At 35.5% G+C, this 25,883-nt stretch overlaps 1 protein-coding gene and 1 pseudogene across 1 annotated transcript in view; both read left to right on the top strand.

The window, feature by feature from the left end:
• The window catches only part of HMCN1 (hemicentin 1), a 465,430-nt gene that overhangs the window by 219,378 nt on the left and 220,169 nt on the right, over positions 1-25,883 (top strand). Inside the window, exons 12-19 of the mRNA XM_041767864.1 lie at positions 2,561-2,702; positions 3,818-3,945; positions 6,178-6,291; positions 11,222-11,380; positions 17,676-17,870; positions 20,484-20,579; positions 21,922-22,049; positions 23,382-23,526. Of these exons, the coding sequence (XP_041623798.1) occupies positions 2,561-2,702; positions 3,818-3,945; positions 6,178-6,291; positions 11,222-11,380; positions 17,676-17,870; positions 20,484-20,579; positions 21,922-22,049; positions 23,382-23,526 (1,107 nt within the window). The remainder of the gene's footprint in view (positions 1-2,560; positions 2,703-3,817; positions 3,946-6,177; positions 6,292-11,221; positions 11,381-17,675; positions 17,871-20,483; positions 20,580-21,921; positions 22,050-23,381; positions 23,527-25,883) is intronic.
• On the top strand, positions 1,090-1,916 carry LOC121472929 (annotated as a pseudogene).

Raw genomic sequence — 25,883 nt, 5'->3', positions numbered from 1 at the left:
AAGACATTACAAATAACCAACAGATACGTGAAAAAAATACTCAACATCACTCAGTGTCAGGGAAATACAAATCAAAACCACAATGAGATACCTCCTCACACCAATCAGAATGGTTAAAATTAACAAGTCAGGAAATGACAGATGCTGGAAAGGATGCAGAGAAAGGGGAACCGTATTCTACTGCTAGTGGGAATACAAGGTGGTACAGCCACTTTGAAAAATATTATAGAGGGTCCTCAAAAAGTTGAAAATAGACCTACCCTATAACCCAGCAATTACACTACCAAGTATTTACCCCAAAGATACAAATGTAGTGATCCAGAGGGGCACCTGCACCCCAGTGTTTATAGTAGCAATGTTCAAAATAGCCAAACTGTGGAAATAGCCCAGATGTTCATTGAGAGATAAATGGATAAAGAAGATGTGGAATATGTATGTGTATATATATTATATATATAATATATATTATATATAATATTTATATAATGGAATATTAGTCATCAAAAAATGAAATCTTGCCATTTGCAATGGTGTGGGTGGAACTAGAGGGTATTAAAATAAGTCAATCAGTAAAAGGACAATTATCATATCCCTCATATATGGAATTTAAGAAACAAAACAGGATTGTAGAGGAAAAGAGGAAAAAGTAAAACAAGACGAAATCAGATAAGGAGACAAACTGGTACTTGATCATAGAAGAGACTTGATCATAGGAAACAAACTGAGGGTTGCTGGAGGGGAGGGAGGTGGGAGATGGGTAACTGGACAATGGGCATTAAGGAGGGTATATGATGTAATGAGCACTGGGTGTTGTGAGACTGATGAATGACTGAACTCTACCTCTGAAACTAATAGTACATTATATGTTAATTGAATTTAAATTAAAAAATTAATAAAAATAAAATGCTAAAAAATTAAATAAGTAAAAATTCCTTTAGGTCCTTCCCTGCACTGATTGGGCTAAATCCCTGATAAGGGTCATCTAAAGAGGCCTTTCTGGGCTGGAGTTGAGAGAGGAGGCTTGAGGCCAGCACAGTTGGGTCTGCCAGGGTAGTACTGCAGGTATGTGGTCCCAGTGCTGCTGTGCCCATGGAGCTCTTGTCAGGCCTGACCACCATGCTGCTGCTCATACAGCTGAGCTGCATGGCCAGGTTCTAAGGCAAGGTCACCTTGAACTGTGTGCTCTGTTTCACGGTCTCCACTATGGCCTGTTGCACCATCACACTAACATGGGGGAGAACATGAATATCATCTGTTGGTTTGACTAACTCTTCAAGTACATTTAGGGCCTTCACTCTGAGCCAGAGGGCCACCAGCAGCTGGAAGTGCACCATCCTTGTGTCATCATTTCTAACCACCAGAGTGTCCTGAACTTGATGGGCCTCTTGGAGGCCCTCTGCAAGTGCTGCGTGCAGATAGCCAAGCAGGGGTTCTCTTCATGGGCCTGTAGGCCTGATCATGTGTCTCGGGGACGTCTTTATCAACTCTATAACTATCCATGACTGTGATGTCTGACGTGGGCCAGTGCATGGTCAGAGAGAACCTCAAAATGTGGATCTACCCTGAGGATATCAGGACAATGGGGACCTGTTACCTCAAAGAACGATGCCTTTTACCTGGCAATTCAGGTGTGGGTGCCCATCATTTCTGTGGTATACCCCACCTTCTTTTCTTTCTATGACCCCAAAAGGAAAAGGAAGTTCTTTATCTCAGGAATATTCAAAGTGGAGATGCCGGATGCCATCCCCACCAGTGGCCTCACTATAACTGATGTCCCCAACTATGAGGACCACCTTTTTCCACATGCCCAAGAAACCCCAGGAGAATGGAGTTACTGCAAGGCCAGTCTGGTAACCAAGGCCATGGGGCAGAGCAGGACAAAGGGGCTGAATGGCTGGGAGGCAGAACCTGGCTAGAGAATGGACAGAGGTACCCCTTTTCCTCATTCCCTTGCCCCAGCTGCCAAATACTACTGTGTCTTGCTCCTGTAGCTCCTCTGACTTTCATTCAGTCCTTTACTATCACTGGCGTCAGATTCAGTCCCCAGATGTCCTCCAGAGTAGAGTTAGCCAGACCCTTCCCGAGCTCTGAGGGCAGGTCCTCATCCACTCTCAATGCGTCCAGGTTCTAGAAGTAGGAGTATAGGCCTGGGGCTCAGATGGTTTGACAGCTGGCCTAAGCTGCAAGGTCTCAGGGCAAATGGCCAGAAGGAAAGCCTTCTATCCTGAACCTGCAGGGTAGAGGCAGGCTCCAGGGTCCCAGCCATTGCATGTATCATGCTCTCAGGGAAAAGAGGGCCTCTGGAGGGACCAGGACTCCCAATCTCATGAAACCTGGGCCACAAGAAGCCAGAAAGCAACATCTGCAACTCCTATCAGCTTTGGGGAAGAAATCTCCTGAGCCCTACTGCAACTTAGTTGTTACTTTTTATAAACGAACTTTTGGAAGTACAAAATAAAAATAATGGTGCGGTAAGAAGCCTACAAATCTGCTAACACAGGAAGCTCCTAACATCAAGATAAATTGCCGTTTCACTACATATGTTTCTTTCTATTTGCAGAACCACCCAAAGTCACTGTGATGCCCAAGAATCAGTCATTCACGGGAGGATCTGAGGTCTCCATCAGGTGTTCTGCAACGGGTTATCCCAAACCAAAGATCACCTGGACTATTAATGATATGTTTATCATGGGTTCACACAGGTACTGGGTTTGTATCATGTTCTTTGTTTTTACTGAGTGAAGTGTTGATGAAAACCAATCAAAAGTTGGACAAAAGTGATGTGACTAAATCCCTAAAGTTAAGGGATTTTGACCAAAATCCACAGCTTTAGATTTTCTAAATAGGCCAGGAAATGTCCATAAAATAAGAAATGATGGATTGACAGCTTGATGTTCTTCAGCCTTGAAGTTAATAGCTGGGACTAAGAGCCTCACAGTACTTTTATCACAAACATGACACCGTAACACTCAATTTACCTTGAATAATTGAAATGAAGATAATAAACTTTCTATGGGGTAATGTGTAGTTTTCACTAATCTATTAAAAAGATGGTCCTGGGATTTAGAAGGAGAGAGAGGAAGAGGCAAAGGACAGAACAGTAGCTCTAATTAAAATGTGTGCAGACATTCTTTGCAATTCCTATTCACTTTTGCCATACTGCATTGAGATGTATTTTATCTGCTGAATGACTTTAAAAGACATTTAATCCTCTCATGCTCAAAGAGTGTAATGAACATGTGGAACACAAAGAAGTTTTCCCAGCTATTGAGTTTCCATTGCTCTCCATTGTTTTGCATGAGGAAGAGGACTTAGGTATGAGCCAGATTCTACTCTTAGACTCACCACTGACTTGCTGTATGACAGGAGGTGTTGCATCTCAGGTTTGCATATTGAGGAACCATTTAGCATAGCAATTCACACAGAGTGTGATTGCTTGGTTGCAAATTCCACTTCCGTTTACTAACTGCCTTTGGGCAAATTATATAATTCTTTTGCTCTTCCATACAACAGAGGTAATAGTAATACCTAATTCATTGGGTTGTTAGGAGGATATAAAACATTATGTAAAACATTTGGAGCAGCCTTTGGCATATAGCAAGAACTGGATACAAAAGATCTATTCTTATTGTTATTATTACTGTTACTGCTACTACTATACCACTACTACATTTCTGTTAATAAAATGATGACAATAATTTCTGCAACCAGCACCAAAAATATGTCTAAAATATTTGAAGATAATTGTAAGGAAGATGCTATAGTTTCTTCATACTATTATTAAGGTATTTTCAATTGTATTTTCTTTTTTTCATAGATATAGGATGACCTCAGAAGGAACCTTATTTATCAAAAATGCAATTCCCAAAGATGCAGGGATCTATGGTTGCCTGGCAAGCAATTCAGCTGGAACAGACAAACAGACTTCTACCCTCAGATACATTGGCAAGTATAATCAATTTAAAAGGCAATGAAAATAGGATAAGTATCATACCAAGCAATTTAAAAGTATTTTTATATTAATATTCCTAATTAATATTAGGAATGAGTGTTAGTCTTAAAATTTATTATTAATTTTACATTTGATTAAAGGAAATACTGTAACTAAGTTAAAAGTTCAGGGAGTAGATTGCTTCATTAGTCAACAAAAGTCCAGGATGCTTATAGAGTCTTAGATGGTCCACAGAGTTCTATCCTTCTGTGGTTTTTCTGTTGTTTTCAATATTTTGCTTACATATTAATAATTTTTATATCCATTCTAGTTTACCTCAACTTCCATTTTATATTTTTCACTTATATTCAAAACTTTATAATATTTCTATTGTAATTAAATGTTTATAATATTTCTGTCATTTATCCTATCTACATACTTTATAAATTTTCATCTTTAGTTTTTCCCTTCCAAATATAAACTTTTATTGAAGATGCATTTCATGATAATTATTCTATAATATATATTATAATATATATTATATATTCTAATATATTATTGTAATCTAATATATTTTAATATAATCATATAATCATATAATCTAATTATACAGAATAGAATATTTCTTTTAATTTGGTCTCTTTTTAACAAATAAAGGACAAGGATATTACATACTCAATGTTAGTTTGTAAATTGTGAATAATTAATGGCTAGCAATCCGCCCAGCCATTTATAGTGAGGTAATGAAACTGGCAGTGGAGAGGAAGAAAGCTAAAATAAAAATTGAGAATTGTAGTTGGTTTGTATAGATGAGGGAGGTAGCAAAAGTGTCATAAATATTGAATCTGAAAGCCTGGAAAGAAGTGGTCTCATTGACAGAAATGATGAAGGCACAAGGCAAATAAGTTTGGAAGATTAGAGAAGAAATAGGCAGTGAGAATGTAGAAAGGGGTAGAAACAGATTCTGAGTTGTAGAAATGAATTTTGATTCATTCACAAAGAGGCCAAAATAATTGATTCGCTTATTTACCTTATTAATCACCTTGAGGATCTAAAGTACTAAAGACTGTGGAATATAAAAAAATATGTGTTATGAAATTCTTACTTTTTGAGAGCTCGCATAATGGGAGTGGCTATACATAGAGAAATATAAGATAGCAGACAGACGAGTACTACAGTAAGGGTTGGCAGAAACGAAGATTAATTCTGACGGGGGAATTTGTAAAGATTTCTCAAAGGAGACAGGATTTAAGCTCAGTCTGGAGGAATGAGTAGGATTTGAAGAGCTGTGGCAAAGGGCATTTCAGGCAGAGGAAACTGCTTTTGCAAAAGCAGGAAGATAGAACAGAGTAGGGGCTGTTTTGGACTACCAGTGTAGCTTCATACCTTGTGATAAGAAAGGAAGTGTTATAGAGGGTAAGTTTAAAAAGAAAGCTCTGCACTAGTTTATGGTTTTGAAAGCCAAACTAGGGAATTGGGAAATAAAATTACCAAAGGTTTTCTAGCAGAGGATTAACATGATCTTTGAGAAGTTAACTCTTAGCCTTGTTTAAAACTACTTCAATTAAAGTTAGAAAGTCCTAACATGCCCAGTTCAGAGAAGAATGTATGAGTGAATGAAAGCATTAAGCATTAAGAGAGGAAAGAAACAGAGAATGTTTGTCTTTACCATCAAAGGGAAAAGGATAATGGAGACTCTACTTTTTATAGATATAACTTTTAGCCTTCAACTGCAACTTTCTCTGTAGTTAAATGAATATCCTTAAAATTACATAGAAAATATTATAACTAATTCACCTGTAATTATATTATCCTCAATTCTTAACCTAGACAAATCAGTCTTACCATCATAGCTCATCTGATATTTTTTTTACTATCCATTTCTTTCTATTCCTTTAGTATTACTTGTTATTTCTATAAGATATGTTCAAATTTCTAAGATTTTTCTCTCTTTATGTATCTTTTTTTTCATAGAGACCTTTTAGCTAATTTCCTAAATTTTTTGACTTTTATCTGAATTATTTTTGCCTATTATATATATTTGCTCTTAATAAATGATCTTTTCATCACGCACTTCTTTGTACACTCACATTGTAAGAGTCTCTTTCTATTTGTAAGCAACGAAATAACCACAAGCACACAAATACTGGCGGATTTTGTTAAACTGATTGATTTAGTGTAATCATAAACAAGGTGCATGTAGCATTGAGCCAGACATTAACCATTTGCATGTTTGTATTTTTCAGAAGCCCCAAAGTTGGTTGTAGTTCAGAGTGAGCTATTGGTTGCTCTTGGGGATACAACAGTTATGGAATGTAAATCCTCTGGGACTCCTCTGCCTCAAGTTAAATGGTTCAAAGGTACATTTCTTAAGTATGTTCCTGTCTGGTTCACTTGGATTTGTTTTTTCTTTTAAAAAGATGATTTGTTAAAATTTTGTTTTGGTGTGTGACTTAGCAGCCCCATAAAATGTGTTTATGATCTCACTAGAGACAATAGTTCAAAATTCTGAACTCTGAATTTCAGGATTTGACATCTGGTGTGGATTAGACGACCATGAAAATCAAAGCAGGAAAAGTTCGCCTTTGCTAATCCAGCTGAACATTCTCTTTGTTAGTTTAGGATTGTTTCCTGTAGAAAATTGTCCAAGAATACTCTGTTAATGTTTGAAATGGCCTTCCTGATTTCAGTTCACTTTTCTTAGAGATAATGTCTGTCACTATTAGAAAGTTTTCTAGATTCCCAACGATACTTTCTATAAAGTCCTTAAAAAAAAAAAAGACAACATTAAAGCTTACAAGTAGTTAAAAGACAAAAGCGTTTTGTGGCTGGCTTCATCATAAATGGGAGGTACTTATATCGAGCATGGAAGTTATCTGCCTGTCTTTGTAACATGAAGATTACACCTTTGTGATTCTATAATAAAATAACAATAATGTGCTATTTGTCTTAGTGGGAATATACTTGGATCCTGGTCCAGGCTCAGATGCTGACAGTACATATCTGTGTAAAATGTCCCACTTCTGTTTCTGTCTCAGTTCTTCCAATCTATGAGAAAGAAAAAGTCCCACAAACACTCTAAAAGGGAGGTTGCTAGGATTATTGAGATGCTGTTTGCAAAATACTTTTTAATCTTCAGATGAAAAATGCTAAACAGTACAAAGAACTATTGTTATGATTCTGTTTGTTAAATCACAGACGTCCCCATAGCAACGAGTTGATGTCATAATCACAAAATTATGAATTCACCTCGGGTTCAAACTCTTAGGGAACATGAGGTGAAAAAGAAAGGCTTTATGTAGAAAACAAACACTTTTAAACAATACAAATAAAAAACAAGAAAGCTAGAAGATAATGCCATTTTGACAGTTTTCCATGTTAAATGATTTTGAGTCTTCATGTTTTCTGTGATAAAAAAAAGCATTTCTGGATTTGCTTCTTAATTAGGTTTATTTCAGATAACACAAACTAATTTTACTTATTTAAAATACTTAAATTTTGAATTACAAATGAAATTGATAATCAGTGTCAAACTCCCATCATAAATAAATCCGGAAAAAAATGTATTAGAGAAGCAGTATTTCTCTTTTTTAAAAGTCAGCAGTTTATGTTAAAAATAAAAATTAAAAGAAGTAATGTAACCTGTTGATTTCTCTACCCATAGATAGCAGAGTTGCACAGAAAGTCTTTTTGTTTTCTGAAATTGAGGCTACTGTTCTGAATTAAATTTAGTCTTCATGTTAGCCTGGGTTCCATAAATGGCTTGGAGGGTAAGGAGGAGTTAGGGACGCAGGCAGCCACCATATGGAAGATTCTAAAATTGACTACCTATTAGCTCTCTCAAACATAGATGTTGGGGTTCAACAGACCCAGTAAATAATATCCCATATCTCTGTCCAAGTTATGAAGCAACATAGCTAGAATGTGGGCATTAAACACTGACAGACCTTATTGGAGGATATATTTCAATGTTCATCAACAATATACAGAGCAGCCATAAACCCCAGGATCAGGCCAACCTATTGTCCTACCCATCCCAAGCAAGCAATTTGTTGCAGATGCAAAGTCTGGATCTTCAAGAACAAAACTAGAGGATAATCTTTTCTATATGCAGATTGGTTCCAGAAAGAAAGAAGGAGGAGGCATCTGGAACCTCCTTTTCCACCTCTGCTAGGGTTGAGACAATAGGAAGGTTGTGAAAATTGTACCTTATGGAAATCTAGAGGTAAAGAAGAGACCTCACGTTAGGCAGAAGAATAACTTTTTCGTGATACCCCCCCTTTTTTTGCAATTCTGATTGAGTAAAGTAGGTGGTGATTAATTGATTGATTGTAGGAACACATGGAATCTATCTTCCTAACAAGTGTTTAAACGTACAATACAGTATTGTTAACTGTAGGCACTTTGTTGCATAGCAGATATCTAGAACTTACTCATCTTGTGCAATTGAAACTTCATACCTATTGAACAACAGCTTCTCATTTCCTTTGCTCCCAAATCCCTGGCAACCACTCTTCATTAATAAATTGTATTCCATTCAGACCATCAAAGAAAAGGAATTCCATAAACACAAATACCCATCAAAATTTTGGATTTTTCATTTTTAGAAATAAGCAACATACAGTGGGTTCAAAAAATTATGAGGGATGCTATTAAAATGTTGCATAGAGGATGTTTCTGGTAAAATATTAAAGAAATTGGATTTTTAAATTTAGATTGAAGTTTCTTAAAGTGTAGTCAGGAATCCCTGGGAGTTCCTCATAATTTTTTTCAGGGAATCCAGGAAATCAAAATTATTTTCCTAATTATACTAAGATATTTTTTCTCTTTTTCATATTCATTGTCTCATGAATATGAGTATAGTGGAGTTTTTGGAGGCTACATAATGCAGAAGCAAATATGAGCATTCAGCTGTCTTCTATTAAGCTAGACATTCTAGAAATTTGCAAAAATGTGAAACACCACTCTTCTCACTAAATATCTCTTGTTTTGGGAAATATAATTATTTTCTCATAAAATATGTTCATTTATGTTAAAATGTCATGAGTTTGTTATTATAAAATAAATACGTATATTTAAAATTTTCAGTTTCATTTCTAAAATGCTAAGTACAAATAGATATAGTTCATATAAACAAAACCTCATTAAAGTCCCCAATAATATCTAAGAGTATAAAAGGGTCTTGAGACAACGATTTTTGAGAACCACTAATTACCATCAGCTATTTGAAAGGATCTCATGCCAGGGGTAATGATCTCTCTGTTTGTTCATCTTTACATCCACAGAGACCAGAATTGAATTTAAAGTACAGCATAAAGAGAACCCTCTTCAGTAGTAATGATTGTTAAATCCTAGCATAGATTGTTGGGAAAGTTTGCATGTTTTACTATGTATACCATTTTTCTAATCTTATCTAATATTAAAACTAAATAATCCCTATTTCATTTCCATCTCAGAGTTCTGTCTCTATGGCTTGTCAATAATTTGGTGACTAATTTTTCAGTAGAAATGAAGAAAGGAGAGATTATCAAAATGTGATCAGAATGCAAACTTGATTAAATCCGTGTTTTCCAATTTATATTTTGTTTCATTACTGCTATTCTTTAAACATTTTTATTTAAAAAAAAAACTGCTAGCTAAAAGGGCTTGATTTTATCCTCTTATGTCCTTTGACATATACAAAAGAAATAGGAGAGAAGTAAATTCCAAAATTCTAATGCATTTCAGTCCAAACATTCTAATACTTGATGAACAGCTAGGTCACATCGCATTCTCCCTTAGTGGGAGGAAAGTTTATGTCAACATCATCTGCTTTTATTTATGAAAATTTCCCAGAGGCTCATAGACACAGCTTTGGTTGCTTCTCTTATTCTTGCATGGTATGTAGTAGCAAGCTTAAAAGGATGATTTGAGTTTTAAATATTGGAATGCTGAAAAATACTTTATTTTTGGCACTGATGGTTGCTAATGTAATTTTTTTGTTTTCAAATTTATGGCTCCTTTGACCTCTTCTGCTCCCAAAATTATAAAAACAAAAAGAGAATTGTCTGTTTGTTGCCCTGAGTCTGTTGATTGGTGATTTTTACAGTATTCTAGAGAATTACTAGTTCTTGGGTTCTCTTTTTTTTTATTAAAATCTAAGAGAGTTACTACTGTGGTCTTCAGGGCACATGGCTAAGCTAGTATGTGACATTTTGAAGAGCAATTTTTTAGACTTGACAAACAAAAACAAACAAAAAAGCTATGGACACCAAGCACTAAACATCTAATACTGGGTATTTTTTTTTTATGGAATTGGTCATCCTGGTTAACTTCATTCTTAGGAGAGGAGTCACCCTGAAGGAGGAGTATCATATGAAGAGGCTAAGCTTAACTTACAGATTAGTTGAGGCATTGCCTGCCTTCATAGAGAAATGGTTCTCAGGGTATATGAGGTGCTGCAGGGAGAGACAGCATGCACAGGTAACTCAGACATCACTAATTTTTCTAGCATCATTCTAGCCTCACTGAGGTCAAACTCAATGCATGGTTTTATCCTCCATACATTTATTCCCTACCTGCCTCTTCCAGAAACTCATAACTGTAACTTAAAGAACTTAGATGAATAATATAGACTTAGTAGAGGTATTCTGGGAGATTTATATAAAACACTTCTCTCTGGCAGTTGTCAGAAATTTCTCATCTGTTTTTCTAATTCTACCAACAAGCTCTTCCCTATCTATCTTCTCCAGATAGCTGCAGTTCCTTCTCTGCCAGACATCCTCAGAAGCCTCTCAGGCAGCCTGTGACTCTCCCAAGATACCAATCTAACTGATAGCATTCTAAAACCAAAACACTGGTCATTGACCAAACTGAGAATGCCATTGCCACTTCCTAAACACTTCCTGGATAACTGAAATTCATCCTGCCACAATGATGGTAGAAACCTTTTTTCAACTTGCATCTCCTCATTCTCTTCATATGTAACACAGCCACAGTGACAGCTGCCTCACCCCCATGCAGCTTTAAAGAGTTCATTCTTATTTAGGTACATGTACAGTAGGAAATATTTGGGGCCGGATTTTTGGCTCTAGGTTAGCCCATAGAATGATACAGACTAATAAATCAGCTTAGTGCTAAGAAATACTGTGTTCATTCTTTGCATAAACATTGTTTAAGTGTATACCTTGTGCCAGACACTTATATTTTAAAAACTTCAAAGTTCGTTTTCTTCAGCAGTTTTAAAATTAAACCAATAGCAAACTATGTAAATACTTTAGTGTTTAATGTTCTCCATTTGTTTTGACCTAGGGGATCTTGAGCTGAGGCCCTCACCATTCCTCATTATTGACCCTCTCTTGGGGCTTTTGAAGATTCAAGAAACTCAAGACCTGGATGCTGGTGATTATACATGTGTAGCTGTCAATGATGCTGGAAGAGCAGCTGGCAAGATAACTCTGGATGTTGGCTGTAAGCATCCCAGCTCTGATAGACACATTTGTTTTTTGGTTTGTTTTTTTTTTTTTTTTTACATGCTAAGAACTTCAAAACAATTGAGTGGAAATATTTGTCAGAATAGACAAATTAGAATTAGCATTTCAGATTATTAATATAATAATGGTAGGAAGTATTTACCAAGTTTTTTCTATGTGCCATGCACTGTCCTAAGAACTTTTATATGCATCCTTATTAAACCCTCATAGCAATCCTAAGAGGAAGATATTGTAATTATCTCCTTTAGATAGAGAAGAAAAGTGTAACAAAGCTAAGTAAGTTGACCAGGACCACAGACCTAGGTAGGGGCCAAGCCTGGATATTTGAACCCAGGTTATCTGATATCAGAAACTGTAGGCTTCACTGGTATATCATCTATTGCCAAACATTTTCCTAACAGGAGTTGGATGACACAAAATTCCTAAGTATTAACATCTGGAGGCCAGAAATTAGACTTTGGCCCTAGACCATAATTTGGAGATGTTGATGATAGCAAAGGTAGCAGACAGTGCTTTTACTTTAAAAAAAAAATTACTAGCAATGACTCCTCAGTGTATAAAACAAAGTACTAACTACAAATAAATGTCAATCACAGTGTGAAGTATACAGTATGTGCATGCGACTATCGTCAGATCACTCGAGAAGTTTGGTTCTCCCTCCTTCTCTGTCTCTCCATCTCATGTTTCTTTAAAAACAAAAATTCTTTTTCTACACAGTGTGGTAACACATGAAATAAAACAGAGCTTCCTTTGTATGAAAAGGAACCTGGCAGCTTAATTTTAATAGATAATTCAAACATTTACATCAGTTAAACTTATAAAATATGACATTTTGTTAAATTGCATTTTCATTTATATGTGATGATTTTCATGCCTCAGCTGTTTTTTTTTTTTTTTAACTAAAGTTGGGAACTATAGAGAAAATGCATTTTTTTTAGAATAAAGTAATACAAAACTTTTTAGTTCTATCTTAATTCTTTAAATGAACATAATGGCCCTCTAAGCCTAATATTTTGTTTCATATAATTTTTTTCCTCCTGGGATCTTTTCTGATGCCCTTCCCCCTGGGCTGTCTGATGAACACTCTGCATTCTTGGTGATTATGCCCTTAGGGTAGAGTCAGCAAAGCTAGAAAAGGCCATAAAGACCACGTAGAATCTGACTAGGGCACAGCAAAATGTGTTTGACCGTGACTAAACTCTAAGGTTATTAAGATAAATGCCTTGGAAATAAGATTGGAATCTCTGGGTGGAGGATATCAGGATCTACCAGCAGAGTTAAAACACAAGGAAAGCTTTTAGAAATGTAGGGTCCAAATGAAAAGGATCCCTTGATACAGAATTCTTGTTTCTAAGAAATATACGAGTACAATGTTTCAAATTCCCAACATTTTCTAGTTTTACCTCTCCCTCTTTCCTGCCCAGATACTTTATATTTACCAACATTTGTCTAGAGTGGTCTAGCTCGAGAGGAAGAACAAATTAGCCTGAGCAATTATTCCCAGCCAAAAGCAGAAGGACACTCTTACCCGTTATCTCCAAGACTATAGAAAATCTAAACAATATACGTATTTCTTTGCTTATTTTCTGCCTTGTTTATAATCTTTTTAGCTTTTAGACTTTCCAGGTTCTCTCTTTTGACTAGTGAAAAGCCATGTAAAAGTTAGGGCTATCTGTCCTGGAATGACTCGCATTGAAATAGGAAATATCGTAACAAATGTTTTGTATTTATCCTTCATTCCTTGAACTGAATTTTGTTTTATCTTCACTCCTATTCAAGATATTCACTCTCTATGACCTTTTCTAAAACAGTGACTCTTTCAGCTTTTATCCCAGTAATTGTTCTGATGGAGCCATTAACATTAACTCAAACGTTTCATTACTGTAACCTTGATCATTAAGAGCTGCCAAATAACTTAATAATAACATTAGTGCCATATATGCATCTGTTATGCCTTAACTATCTCCTTATTCACCATTAGAATTCTGATGGATGTAGCTCACAAAGTTTGGTTAGACCCTGTCTGTTCACATCAAACTATGGTTCTGTATCCTAGTAGATAGAGGGTGTAACTGCCAAGGCCTGTACGGTTGTAGTGATAATTGTGGTTATCACTGTTAGGTTTAAAAGCAAAAAAAAAAAAAAAAATCAAACTTTACTCAGAATTTACATAGTGGCTAAGAGAATGGGCTTTGGAGAGAGCCTGGGTTTTCTGCCTGACTTTTCATAGTACCTACCTGATAAGTTGGTTATAAAGATGAAATCACATCATCACCCACCCATATGCATTCAGCATGTCAGTGGTCACTGCTCTCCCTCTGAAGCTGCTTAATGGCACATGTATCAGATAGATGAACTTCACAAATAGAATTGTCATTTTGATTCTTTGAGCCCTGAAAAATAATATAGAAATGCATATATAATAATGGCATAGTATTTAAGATTAAGCCTTGGGCTTTTAATGTGAAAGTTACTGTTCCAAGTTGACTTTTTAAAAAGGGTCTAAGACAATTCAAGTGCTACTTTTAGTAGTAGTGCATAGAATTATTCATATGAGTTCTAAAACTATTGGCATAAATTTAAGTAACACTTATGACTTAAAAAGAAAAACATGCCTTTATCCCTATCATGTAGCTGTTGGGTGTTCAAATTGTTTTTGTGGGCCTATTACCTTACATCAATACTAGATCAAGAAACAATAATAAAAAAGCTGTTCAATATTATTGTTGAGTTATAGCTTCTTTAGTGAGTCTCCCTTTTCCTGTTTCTCATTATCGTGGCTCTGCCTTATGGACATTTCAGGTCAACAGGGAAAGTTACCAGTGCTTTTCATCCTTTTTTAAAAAGAGGTAGTGAATTGTGAAGTCATTTGGAAGAGAAGAAGATTGGCTACATCAAACAAAAAGTTGGCCTGGCAGCGATTTTATTTGCAGTATTCCACACCACTCAGGATTTGAGTCTTAGACTGTGGTTTGTGTTTTGTGGTTTGGTAGAACCAAAACAGAGTGTTCAGCCATTTTAGGAAAGAAAATCTCTGTTTGACTAATAATAATGCAAGAGTTGCCTTAGTGGATATATATTTAATTATCACTAAAGGAACTAGAATAATTTTATGGAATAGTTTTTAGAGCAACATGGTCAATCTGTAACTTTTTTCAAAGTGATGTATGCACACAGCCATATCTGTCAGTAAGTGACAACAAAGTATCACGCATTAACTGCAGTTCTCAAAGGATTTGCGAACAAATACTTAGATCATCCCAGTGATCATCCCAGCATAATCCTGATAGCTGTATGCAGAAGCTGAAATTGAAATTAATAATAGATACAATAAATTCCAGAGTTAAGATTTAATAAGTTAACTCAATATTTATAAGCAATGATAGTTAATATTGGGGTGATTACTATATGCTAAATGATTAATAAAGACTACTTTTTTAACAGCAAGAGATAGGAAATGTTATTACCTCATTTTTGTTCATGGAGAGTTTTAGACTGTGGGAAGTAAAATTGTTTTCCAGTTTTACAGATTAAGAAATAATGGAACTGCCATTCGAAACCACCTAGTGGACTATAATGTCTCCAAGCAACACAGTCTCCCCTGTACAAGTCCCGTGTTTTGTATTACAATCACTGCTGCCCCTTCCCTGGTCCCATTAATATGTTTACCATCCACCCAATGTAATTCACTTGGAGTCTGCATTGGCCATACTCAAGAGTAGGAAGTATTTAAAAGGTTTTTTGGCCGGAGTTAGGAGTTGCCTCATTTTTGAGGTTTGCTTGTCAAAGATGCTGTCTTGGCTGCTTACCTAGTGCCTGGTACTCTCATTTGCCTTGTTTTCTGGTACCAGTATATATGTTGCCTGTCTTGTGCCTGACACTGTTCTCAAAGCTTCTTCACCCAGATAGCTTCTTTTGTCTTAATTGAGTTTTAAGGGCACAACTTGAACTCTGCTTCTCCTCTTTTAGTCTAGTTTGTTCTCGGCTTTCTTCTGAAAATTCTAATTTGTCTCCATTTTCACTGATGGCTATGTTCTGTTGTATCAGTAAGCTTGGTTGCTCCCAAATATCTGGTCAATCCCAGGCTTCTGCATATCTCTTTGTTCTTCTGGAATTTATTTTCTGTCCCATTTTTTAATCAGCATGCCCACAATCTGCACCTAATACATCCTGAGGTTTTTATACATATCTTCTATTTTTCAAAAAAGCAACTGGCTCTGGAATAAATGATTAATATCACTCTAGAAGAAGGTAACTAGCCCTTTACACCTAAGATAGGCAACCAATGAGCTGTTTTTTACATATGCTTATTTTGTCTTTTATTTTTATAAACCAGATTACCATATAGTTGGATTAAGGGAAATCTAAACACAGCTATGCTATTTCTTTTTAAAAACATGTTATTCAATTGCAGGTTTAACTTAATTTTCTTTTATTTAGGTTCAATAAAACAAACAATAGGACTTCTGAAATTGCCATGTTTTTTTCAAAAGTGCAAGTTCAAATGTATGGGATCAAGGTTGTTATTATCACCATACACTTACAGATATACAAATACAGACACTATAATATTGTTGAAGTGTTTTATTTTTTATTTCTTTTCAAGATTTTATTCATGAGAAACACAGAGAGGCAGAGACATAGGTAGAGGAAGAAGCAAGCTCCCTATAGGGAGCCTGATGCTGGACTCAATCTTCCCAACCCCCAGATCATTCCCTGAGCCGAAAGCAGATGCTCAACACTGAGCCACCCAGTGTTAAAGTGTTTTAATATTGCTTCAATTATTCACAGATATATAGCAGCCTTGAATAATGCAAAAAGTGCTATGTTAGTTGCTATAAAAAATAAAGTATGGTTGCAAACATGAACTCTCCAGGGAAAATCAAACATATAGTCTAATAAAAGGCAGGATGTGGCCACTGCCATGAGAGTGGTACAGAGTGAATTCTCTGAAACCACACAGAGGGAAGAAATCATGTCTAGGAAAATGAAAGATGGCATTGAGGAGGGACCTTTTGAACTGGATTAAAGAATCGTCAATATCCAATAGCCAGAGATCAGGAGTCAACATTGCATTTGAAAGGGATGGCAGTGACACTGGTACTGATATGAAAATGGTCAGTCCTTGTTTGGAAAAGAGTGAAGAGTTCGGATTGTCCAAGAATAAGATTTCTCTAGGGGAATAATGGGAGATGAGGTTGCAAAGTTAGAGGATGGATGTCCTTTAGCTCAGGCTAATAAAGGACTAAGGCTACTTGGAAGACAAGTATACATCCGAGTCCCAAAATTCCCATTGAGAAGGAAAGAAATGATCTCTGCACTCATTTTTATTAGGCTGATAAACAACTTGACTTTCAGCAGTTGTAAGAACCTATAGAAAGGGGAAAGCTGATAAAATGACAAAGAATTGTTATCAGGATCACCCTGTTTCTTTTTTTAAGATTTATTTATTTATTTATTTATTTATTTATTTATTTATTTATTCATGACAGACACAGAGAGAGAGAGAGAGAGAGAGAGAGAGAGAGAGAGAGGCAGAGGCACAGGCAGAGGGAGAAGCGGGCTCCATGCAGGGAGCCTGACGCGGGACTGGATCCTGGGTATCCGGGATCAGACCCCGGGCTGCAGGCCGCGCTAAACTGCTGCGCCACCGGGGGTGCCCTATTATTGATTTTCAAGCTCAAATTCCGTTAACTCAAAAATGTAGAAAAGGTAAAAGGTATTGAGAAGCAAGAATGTGATCTAGAACAAGGGTATAATTTAGAATTAAATACTGTTAGCTGGTTATAGTGATCTATTAAAGAATGAGCTCTGGTATAAATTAAGTTCTTTAAAAACTGGACCAAAAGGAGTTAAGTTTTGGAAAAAGTCCAGAATATTTCATTACAAGGCAAACATATTTGTAAGAAAGTTCAAAGATTTGAGCTGTATGACATAAACTAAAATTGAAAACAAATTTCTAAGATGAAAGATTCTCTTTATTGAAAATAATCTTGATTTCAGTTTCTACTCTTAAATTCCATTCTCTATCATTTATCATTTTAAGGAAGCAGTTGAACTTCTTTGTACCTCCATTCATTTATTAAGCAAAAAAGAAGTATTGACTATTTCAATACCATCCAGAAATGCTTAAAGGGTAAATTTACAATACTATGTGAACAATATCTTGGTTCAGATTCAATCTGTTGACCATTTAAGAATGAAGTATGTACTTACTGTGCCTATATACTATCTCAATGACCTTTTCTTTGTTTGTTTTAAATATCTTTTAGCACCTCCAGTTTTCATACAAGAACCTGCTGATGTGTCTGTGGAAATTGGCTCAAATGTGACATTACCTTGCTATGTCCAGGGTTATCCAGAACCAAAGATTAAATGGAGGAGATCAGACAACATGCCGATCTTCTCAAGACCCTTTTCAGTGAGTTCCATCAGCCAACTAAGAACAGGAGCTCTCTTTATTTCAAGTAGGTTAAAGGAAATATATTTTATACAAGTATGTACATATATATTATACATTCATGTTCTATACATAGGGATTAGTATGTTTAAAGTTGTGAATTGATCTTGCCAACACATTTTGTTCTTTAAAAACTTCTTTAAAAACATTTTGTGTTTGTTGCATTTCCTTTTAAAAGAGTACTGAATTCTTATATCTTGGAATTGTCATAAATGTATTTTATTCAGATGTATGTCATTTCATAAAGGCTTATGAAGCAATGTGACTTCTTCATATCTCACTGTTTCTTATTGCAAATAGAAACACCTGGGCCTCTAGGTGGATAAGTGATCACATTTTATTGACTCTTGGACCAATTGCTGTATAGAAAGATAAAATATTACTAGCAAAAAGGTAACTTTAGTGAATTTTTTTGACCAAAAATATATAACTATATGCATAGGGACTCTATACCCTATGGAAGCTCCTTGATTAAAAGTGATATATACCTGGAGCAGAAGATTGAAAAAAATCATCAAATACTCCAGCATCTAAAAATTTTGCCTATAAGCTCTTAAGCATTCAGATACTTGTAAATATTTTGTACTTTTTAAAATAGTGTTTAGATTGTTTGAGTAGTGGCACTAGAGGACCAAAATATTTAGCTGATTAACTGGTTTTTAAAAAGTAATTGCATCTTTGGGGTTATTTTGTAGAAAGCCTCCAATAAGTGATTTCCATGTTTATTAAATATTAAATGTCCATTAGCCACTTCAAGTTCCAAATACAAATTAAACTAATTATAAGTGCTTAAGTATTCAGTTCTGGGCCCGGCTCTGTGGTGAAGATAGAAGTCATATATGGGGTCCCTCACTCAGGCATTTCACAACCCACCATCTAAGTGGATGGCCAAAAAAATGCCTACTGCGTCAGATTGTGCAGGACCTAGAATGTACAGGTGAAGAAGTGTTTTTGGTGAGGTAGAAAATAACCCCCCATGTTTCCCTGTGGAAAAAGGCACATGAATGTACTATTTCAGAACAATCTCTCTGCAAAGTTGGAGAGATGAGAAGAAAAATGGGGAAGCTCACAGAGTTATGCAAGTAGGGCGATAGTAGTGATGAGAAAAGCCTAACAGGAAATAAATTGGACCTGAAACAAATCAATTAGAGGAGATGTAAAAAGGGAAGAATAAAAAGGGGGAATGTATTGACAAATGGCTGCCCAAGTGTCCAAATTAAAGTATCTAGAAGGAAAGTAGTGATTAGAAACAGTTCTCTGTGGTCTTATGTATGTCTACACAAATTAGTCCGCGAGTTGATAACATGAAAAATATCTTGGATAGAAACAATGTGTGCCTTATTAACCAGATGATTTGCTGAACTTTCCTTTGCAAATGAACGCTTGCTGTTGTTGAGAGTGGACACTGCCTGAATTTACCAGATGCAGTTCTGCCATTATATGCAAAAGATTAACAGAGGAGTAGAAGCTTTGTCACAGCTTTTTATCTGAAATAATATGGAATTGTTTAAAATGGGAAGCTACAATTTTTCTCTGTCAAATCTTTTCAGTAGAGTACATTGTGCTTATTTAGTTAAGATATTTGCAAAGATCACAGTCATTTCCTATTTAAAATCTTCTGTTGCCTCCCCTCTTGCTCACTAGACAAATCACACTCTTTACAAGGCACCAAACTTTGTCTTTAGCTTGTTTTCTGACTGTATCCACACAGCCTTTAACCTAGTAGTCTTCATTCTGATTCCCCTAACACCCTCCTCAATTAAAAATATTTTGTAATAGCCTTTTAACTATCCTGAAACAAAGTCTATATTTTTGATCTACCCAGAAAATAAAATCTATTTTAATATCTGAAAATAGTACAAAGCAAAATAATCTTTATTAAATAATAAGTATTTTAATAGATAAATACTCTGGCATTTCTGCATAATATACATACATATTGATGTACATCACCATGAATTTGACAGCTCAAATGTAGACTGATAAATATAATTATCATACAATTATAAACAAAGTTATAAAATCTGTGAACTTCCAGTGGGAACATCAGAAGTCTTGCTGGCTTTGTAATAGTTGTTCCTTTCATGAATCTGCCCCTTCATGGCCTCCCCAGTTTTTACCCACTAAGTGCCAGTATACTTCCCCCAGTCATTGGTCCAACTGATTGATATATATATCTTGCAAATCTTCAAAACGCCCCTAGGGTGGTGTTGCAGAATACATTGGTGATGCAACTTTCCATTCCTTGAACAGACCTTGATTTTTCAAGTTATTCTTTTGTTTTTGCAGCCCACTGGGCTTGGACTGCCCTTCCCCTGTTCTACCTACTGTTTAAGGTACAGCTTGTATCCTGCCTCCACTGTGACTCCTCTCCTAACTCCTGTATGTGCCATCATTCTCATGTCTCTCTGTGTTCCCACAGCTCATTGCTTGAAATGCATATTATAGCATTATCACACTGTGGTTGATAGTTGGTTTTCATGTATGTCTCCTCCCCAACAATGGGAACTACAGAAGACAGTACCCACACGTTTTCCACCCACAAATCTCAGCACTGTGCCTGGCACATAGTTATGCTTCCTAGATGGCATTGAATGAGTAAATAATCTCTTCTTTTTAGATTTATGGGCAAATGATAAAGGAACCTATATTTGTGAAGCTGAAAACCAGTTTGGAAAGATCCAGTCCCAGACAACAATAACAGTGACAGGACTTGGTAAGATCAATTAGGTGCTTAGGTATCAAGCTTTTCCAAGTCATCAGACTTCTTTTACTACATTGGCTCTTGCTTTTGTCACTTTAAATAAAAAAACAAAAACAACAGGTAAGTATTTGACTACTAAACTCGCCTCTCCCTCCCCCATCCTATTTCAAATTTCATGGGATGTTAGAACTGGAAATAACCTTAGAGATCATCTGCTCCAAGTTCTTTATCTTCCATTTGAAGAAATGAAGGTCAACTTGAATAAATTGATTTAAGTCTAAATATAAATACATACACACAGAGTCATGGCATTCTTTTCTGTTTCCTTTTTTTACCCTTATCATTTTAAGTCCACCTGAATTATCTTTGAAAATAATATGAAGTAGAGATACAGTATCATTTATTTCCAAGTGGAAAGACCTAATATGAAGTAAGGATACAATATCATTTATTTCCAAGTGGTAAGACCTTTGTCTCAATATCTTTATTGAATAATCTCTTCCCACTGATTAAAATACCCATTTGGTCATATGCTAAATTTTAATTCCTATGTCTATTCCTTGGAATTCTATTTTTGCACTAGTACTACATTGTCTAATTTATTATTTTATGTGATTTTTAGATCTGTCAATGCCTGTTTCTCATTAATTCGCATTTATAAAAGTTTCTTTCTATATCTTCCTTTATTCATCAACATATAATTAAATTTTCTAAATAGAATATCTGGGGATTTCCCTTGATTTGTGTAAAATTTATTAAATAATTCTTAGAAAAGAACATCTTTCCATCTAAGAGAGTCCACCACATTTTATTTGCTGGAGCTGTTATGACAGCCTCCTCATTGATCTTATCCCTTCTGGTTTTTTCCTTATCCAATAAATCTTAGTCACAATTTTCAGATTAATATTTCCTTAGAATGGTTCTGGTGATCCCACTTTTTAGATTTATAAGTACTCTCCATTTGTCCGTTGCATACGTTGCACAATTTCTTGTCTTGACAATTCTGGCATTCCATGCCATAGACTAATTCTTTTTACTTTTTCTGCTTCTGTGCTATTACCGGCCCTCTTGCCATTCCCTCTGCTTAGAAGGATCTTTTATCTCTGTCTTGCAATTCAAACCCATTTACATTTAAAAATCTTGTTCTTGAGAATTTAATTTTTTTAAGAGCATAATTAATAGTCATCTTGGCCTTTTAGAACATTTACCTTCTTGCTTCTCCCTGGGCCTATGTCTCTGCCTCTCTCTCTGTGTGTCTCATGAGTAAATAAATAAATAAAATCTTTAAAAGAAAGAACATTTGCCTTCCTTTCGGGTAAGATAGAGTTGATAATACCTGTTTCTCCTGACTTAGTTGCTCCACTCATTGGAATCAGCCCTTCAGTGACCAGTGTCATTGAAGGACAGCAGCTTACTTTGCCTTGTGCTCTGTTGGCTGGAAATCCCATTCCAGAACGTCGGTGGATTAAGAATTCAGCCATGGTAAGAACATTATAAATCCATGCATTCACATTTCTAATTTTCTTGCATAAGAGACAATTTATTCCAACCGTTGACATTTCAATTTAGTATATATACCAAAATACATTTTGTAAGTGTAACACCAGAACTTTTTTTCAGTATTCAGTTTATGTAGTTTACATTATTTTGGAATTAATAAGGTGGAGAAATAGTCAATCGTGTGGTTTTTATAGTTTTGCATTAAATTCACTGCAACTAATAAACTCTTCAAAATATGTAAAAACTGAAGCAAATATAAAATTACTTTTGTAGCATTTAAATATTTTTATATCCTCTTTGTAGGATATAATAAATATCAATATTTTCATAAAATTCTTCCATTTATTAATTTTAAATATATCTTTTATGAATTATTGAAAATATGGATCTATTTTGTATCATTGTTTTTTAGTGTATAAATTTGAATTATGAAAGAATGTGAAAAATTTTCACAGTTCTAAGGAATTTTTTTGCAAACATGCTCCCTCTGGCAATAAATTTCCACCTAGTCAAGAGCATTTTTCCTTCCATTTTCCAGGGTAGTTAGACTCACTTTCATTTTGAAGTGCCAATTAGAAATGACTTGACTCCATGGAATAAGTTGTCAAATTATTCATATTTGCATTAAATCCTAAGAAAAATTAGTAGACCTCACTTAATAATTAAAGGCCCTTACAACAAAGGATGATACTGTTTGAGCACTAAGATGTCCTGTGATTGAATAAAACACATCAATGGCACAGCTGGAGTGATCATTTTTAACAGAAAATATTGCCAACTTTCTCTGTCACAGTTCCTAGATCGTACATTGCCTCTGATATTTGCATCTGTCACAGAAAAGGGTGAGTGTTGAGATGAATCACATTCTCTCAGCTTGAATGACTACCTACTTGCCAAAATAAAAATATCAAATAGCTTGCAAGTGGTGGTACAATCTTCTTGAAAAAGAACAAATTAGTGAAAAGTAAAAGTGACTAGTAGAATTTGGTTCTGAGTGATAACAAAGATCAAAGAGACACAAAATAGAGACATCACTTGACATGACTTGTCTCATGTCAAGTGATGTCTCTGTTTCATTCCTTTTTCCAACATGTGCATAACTACAACAAATGTTAGTAGGTATAATTTTTGGTGGTATATTAGGATGACATACAATTGATTCTACTCTTGGTAACATTTTATGCTCATCATTTTTTACATAAGGGTGTTAAGAATAATTTGTTATAAGACATTTAATAACTCAGTTAAAAAAATCTGGTTTATGCTTAGGGAACATTACCTTTTAAATTAAGTATGACTTTTTTTTCCTTTAAGTTGGTCCAAAATCCTTACATTACTGTGCGCAGTGATGGGAGTCTCCATATTGAAAGAGTTCGCCTTCAGGATGGGGGCAAATATACTTGTGTGGCCAGCAATGTGGCTGGAACCGTTAACAAAACTACCACTGTGGATGTGCATGGTAAGAGACACACCCATTGTAATTCTTTCCAAACCATGTTCAAAGCTAGGTTTATGTCTCTAAATCAAATAACTCTAGTTGTAAGAAGTAGATTTTTTCCCTAATTGTTATTCTTAACAAAAAGCCTTATTTCTTGAACACTATTTACATTGTTAAGGCTGTTTCCAGAATTCCCTTTGCTACATGCACAGAAAGGCTTTATTGGGAGTCACCAGCTGAGTCTGGCCAAGGGCTTTTGTAAGTGGTTTCTTAATTGATAAAAGTGAGCTCAGTTCTCAAAGAGTTATGTTTAAAAATACATTTTAATTTCAGACAAGCTGAATTTATTATTCCATCCAAATTGCCTTTTCTTTTTGGATTGTGCAACAAGCATGTCCTTACTAATGACCCCTTTGTGTGTTAGCTAGCAATGACCTAAACTTTTCTAAAGGCCACCTCATGTGCTCCAAACAATCTTTTTGCATGTTAGATAAAAGGTCACAAATAAGAATATCCAAAAGCTATCTCTTTTTCCATTCGTGACTAACAGTCACGAACTTTTTACATCTCAATAAATGACAACTTCATAGTTTAAGAAATTGTCATAAATTTTTTTGTATGTTTTCTTTAAAGACTTTGCAACATTGCTTTTTAAAGTGTGCTATTAAAAAATAGTTCTGTGTTCAGAGATGAAAGTAGCACAGAACATTTATTTTTAGTGAATTCATCCTTTTTTTAAGGACATGAATTGGAGAATCCGGTAATTTCCACATTTTGCTTGGCCTATGGAAATTGTCAGTGGATGCAGACCCTCTTCTTTTTTAACGTCGGTTTCTTCTTTTTTTTTTAAGATTTTATTTATTTATTCATAAAAGACACAGAGAGAGAAAGGCAGAGACGTAGGCAGAGGGAGAAGCAGGCTACAGGCAGGGAGCCCGATGTGGGACTCCATCCTGAGACTGTGGATCACACCCTGGGCTACAGGCAGATGCTCAACTGCTGAGCCACCCAGGTGTCCCTATGTTAAATTAAATAACCTCCTTTCTTATTGTAAATAACCTCCTCTGTCTCTCTCAATCTTATGTGCTGGTTATACCAGCCTCCATCAACATCACATGAGATACTCTTGAAGAAATACTATTTTAAAGAAATATTAAAGTAACACTAAATTATAGTCTAAAAGAATAAATGCATAATGCGAAATAGAATATAATTGTGTTTAACTATTTTTAGAGAAAATCAGTCCATAGATTTCCTGGAGAGTGCTTATGGATTGCCTTGAGACTCGTGTATAGAGATATAATCATGTGACCTCCATAGAATATTGTGTTGAGGATTCTGAGGCAAATTTCTACTTGAGTGAAAGAGTGATATGATCCTCTGGTATGTCTGCCAGATAAGAGGGGTGAGGAGACAGGTGAACCAGTGATATGGTTTATCATGATGCACTGAGTGTTGACAATTAAAAGTTAAAAGATCACGACATTGTTTCATCTATCTTAGTCCAAAATGAGTAACTGATTTAGTTACTAAGGTTAAGAAAATCAACCCAGACATTTGACAGGAGCTAAACTGAGCAACCATTTAGCCAACAAATTAGTTTTGAGTTGGCTATGATGCAATATCACAGGTTCTCCATACCTCCATATTCATGTTCATTAGCATTGCCATGCCTTCATTACTCTGCCTCGCCACTTCTAAGAATACTCATTAAAAGCTCTCAATGACCTCTTCTTAAAAGGATGAATTAATGCTGCAAATATAAATGTAAACTAAAATGGCAAACCTTTCAGTTGACATCTTGATTTATGTCGGTGGACAATCTGGAAAGAAACACCTCTTGCACAGTCAGATGTCATCAGACTTGAAAATGCCTAAATTTGCCACTTTTCCATATAGCTGTCAAACTCACTTTGCATTTGAGAAAATGGCTTATTCCAGTGTTGCCACAAAATTACAGTAGAGTTGAGAGTTGACTCTTCCATGGTGATTCTGGAAGTTAAATTTGTTGCTTTAGAGAGTAGCCTGACATAAAAGTATCTGCGATTTTTTGCCAATTTTTTAAAGAAGAAATTATCTAAAGAATAAGCCCAGCCTTAGGAAAATATGAACATATAGCAAAGCTAATTTAAGCCTTCCAGGGAAGTTTTTGCATAGAGATCTCTGGTGCCTCTAGTTCTGGCAAACTTCTCCTGAGAGTAATTGTGATAATTCTAGAGAAATTTGACTCAAAGTCAAGAGACACAGTGAGTGCTTGAGCCCTAGGGAACAGCTTCAGTCTCATCTTTCCAGGGGAAGGAAAGGAACACCTGGCATATATGGGGTTTATATTGTGTTACTTGTACTATGTTAAGAACTTCCATGTATGGGAGCTTGTT

Source organism: Vulpes lagopus, chromosome 1 (assembly GCF_018345385.1).
Source record: "Vulpes lagopus strain Blue_001 chromosome 1, ASM1834538v1, whole genome shotgun sequence".
Taxonomy (NCBI): domain Eukaryota; kingdom Metazoa; phylum Chordata; class Mammalia; order Carnivora; family Canidae; genus Vulpes; species Vulpes lagopus.
This window is presented reverse-complemented; position numbering and strand designations above follow the sequence as displayed.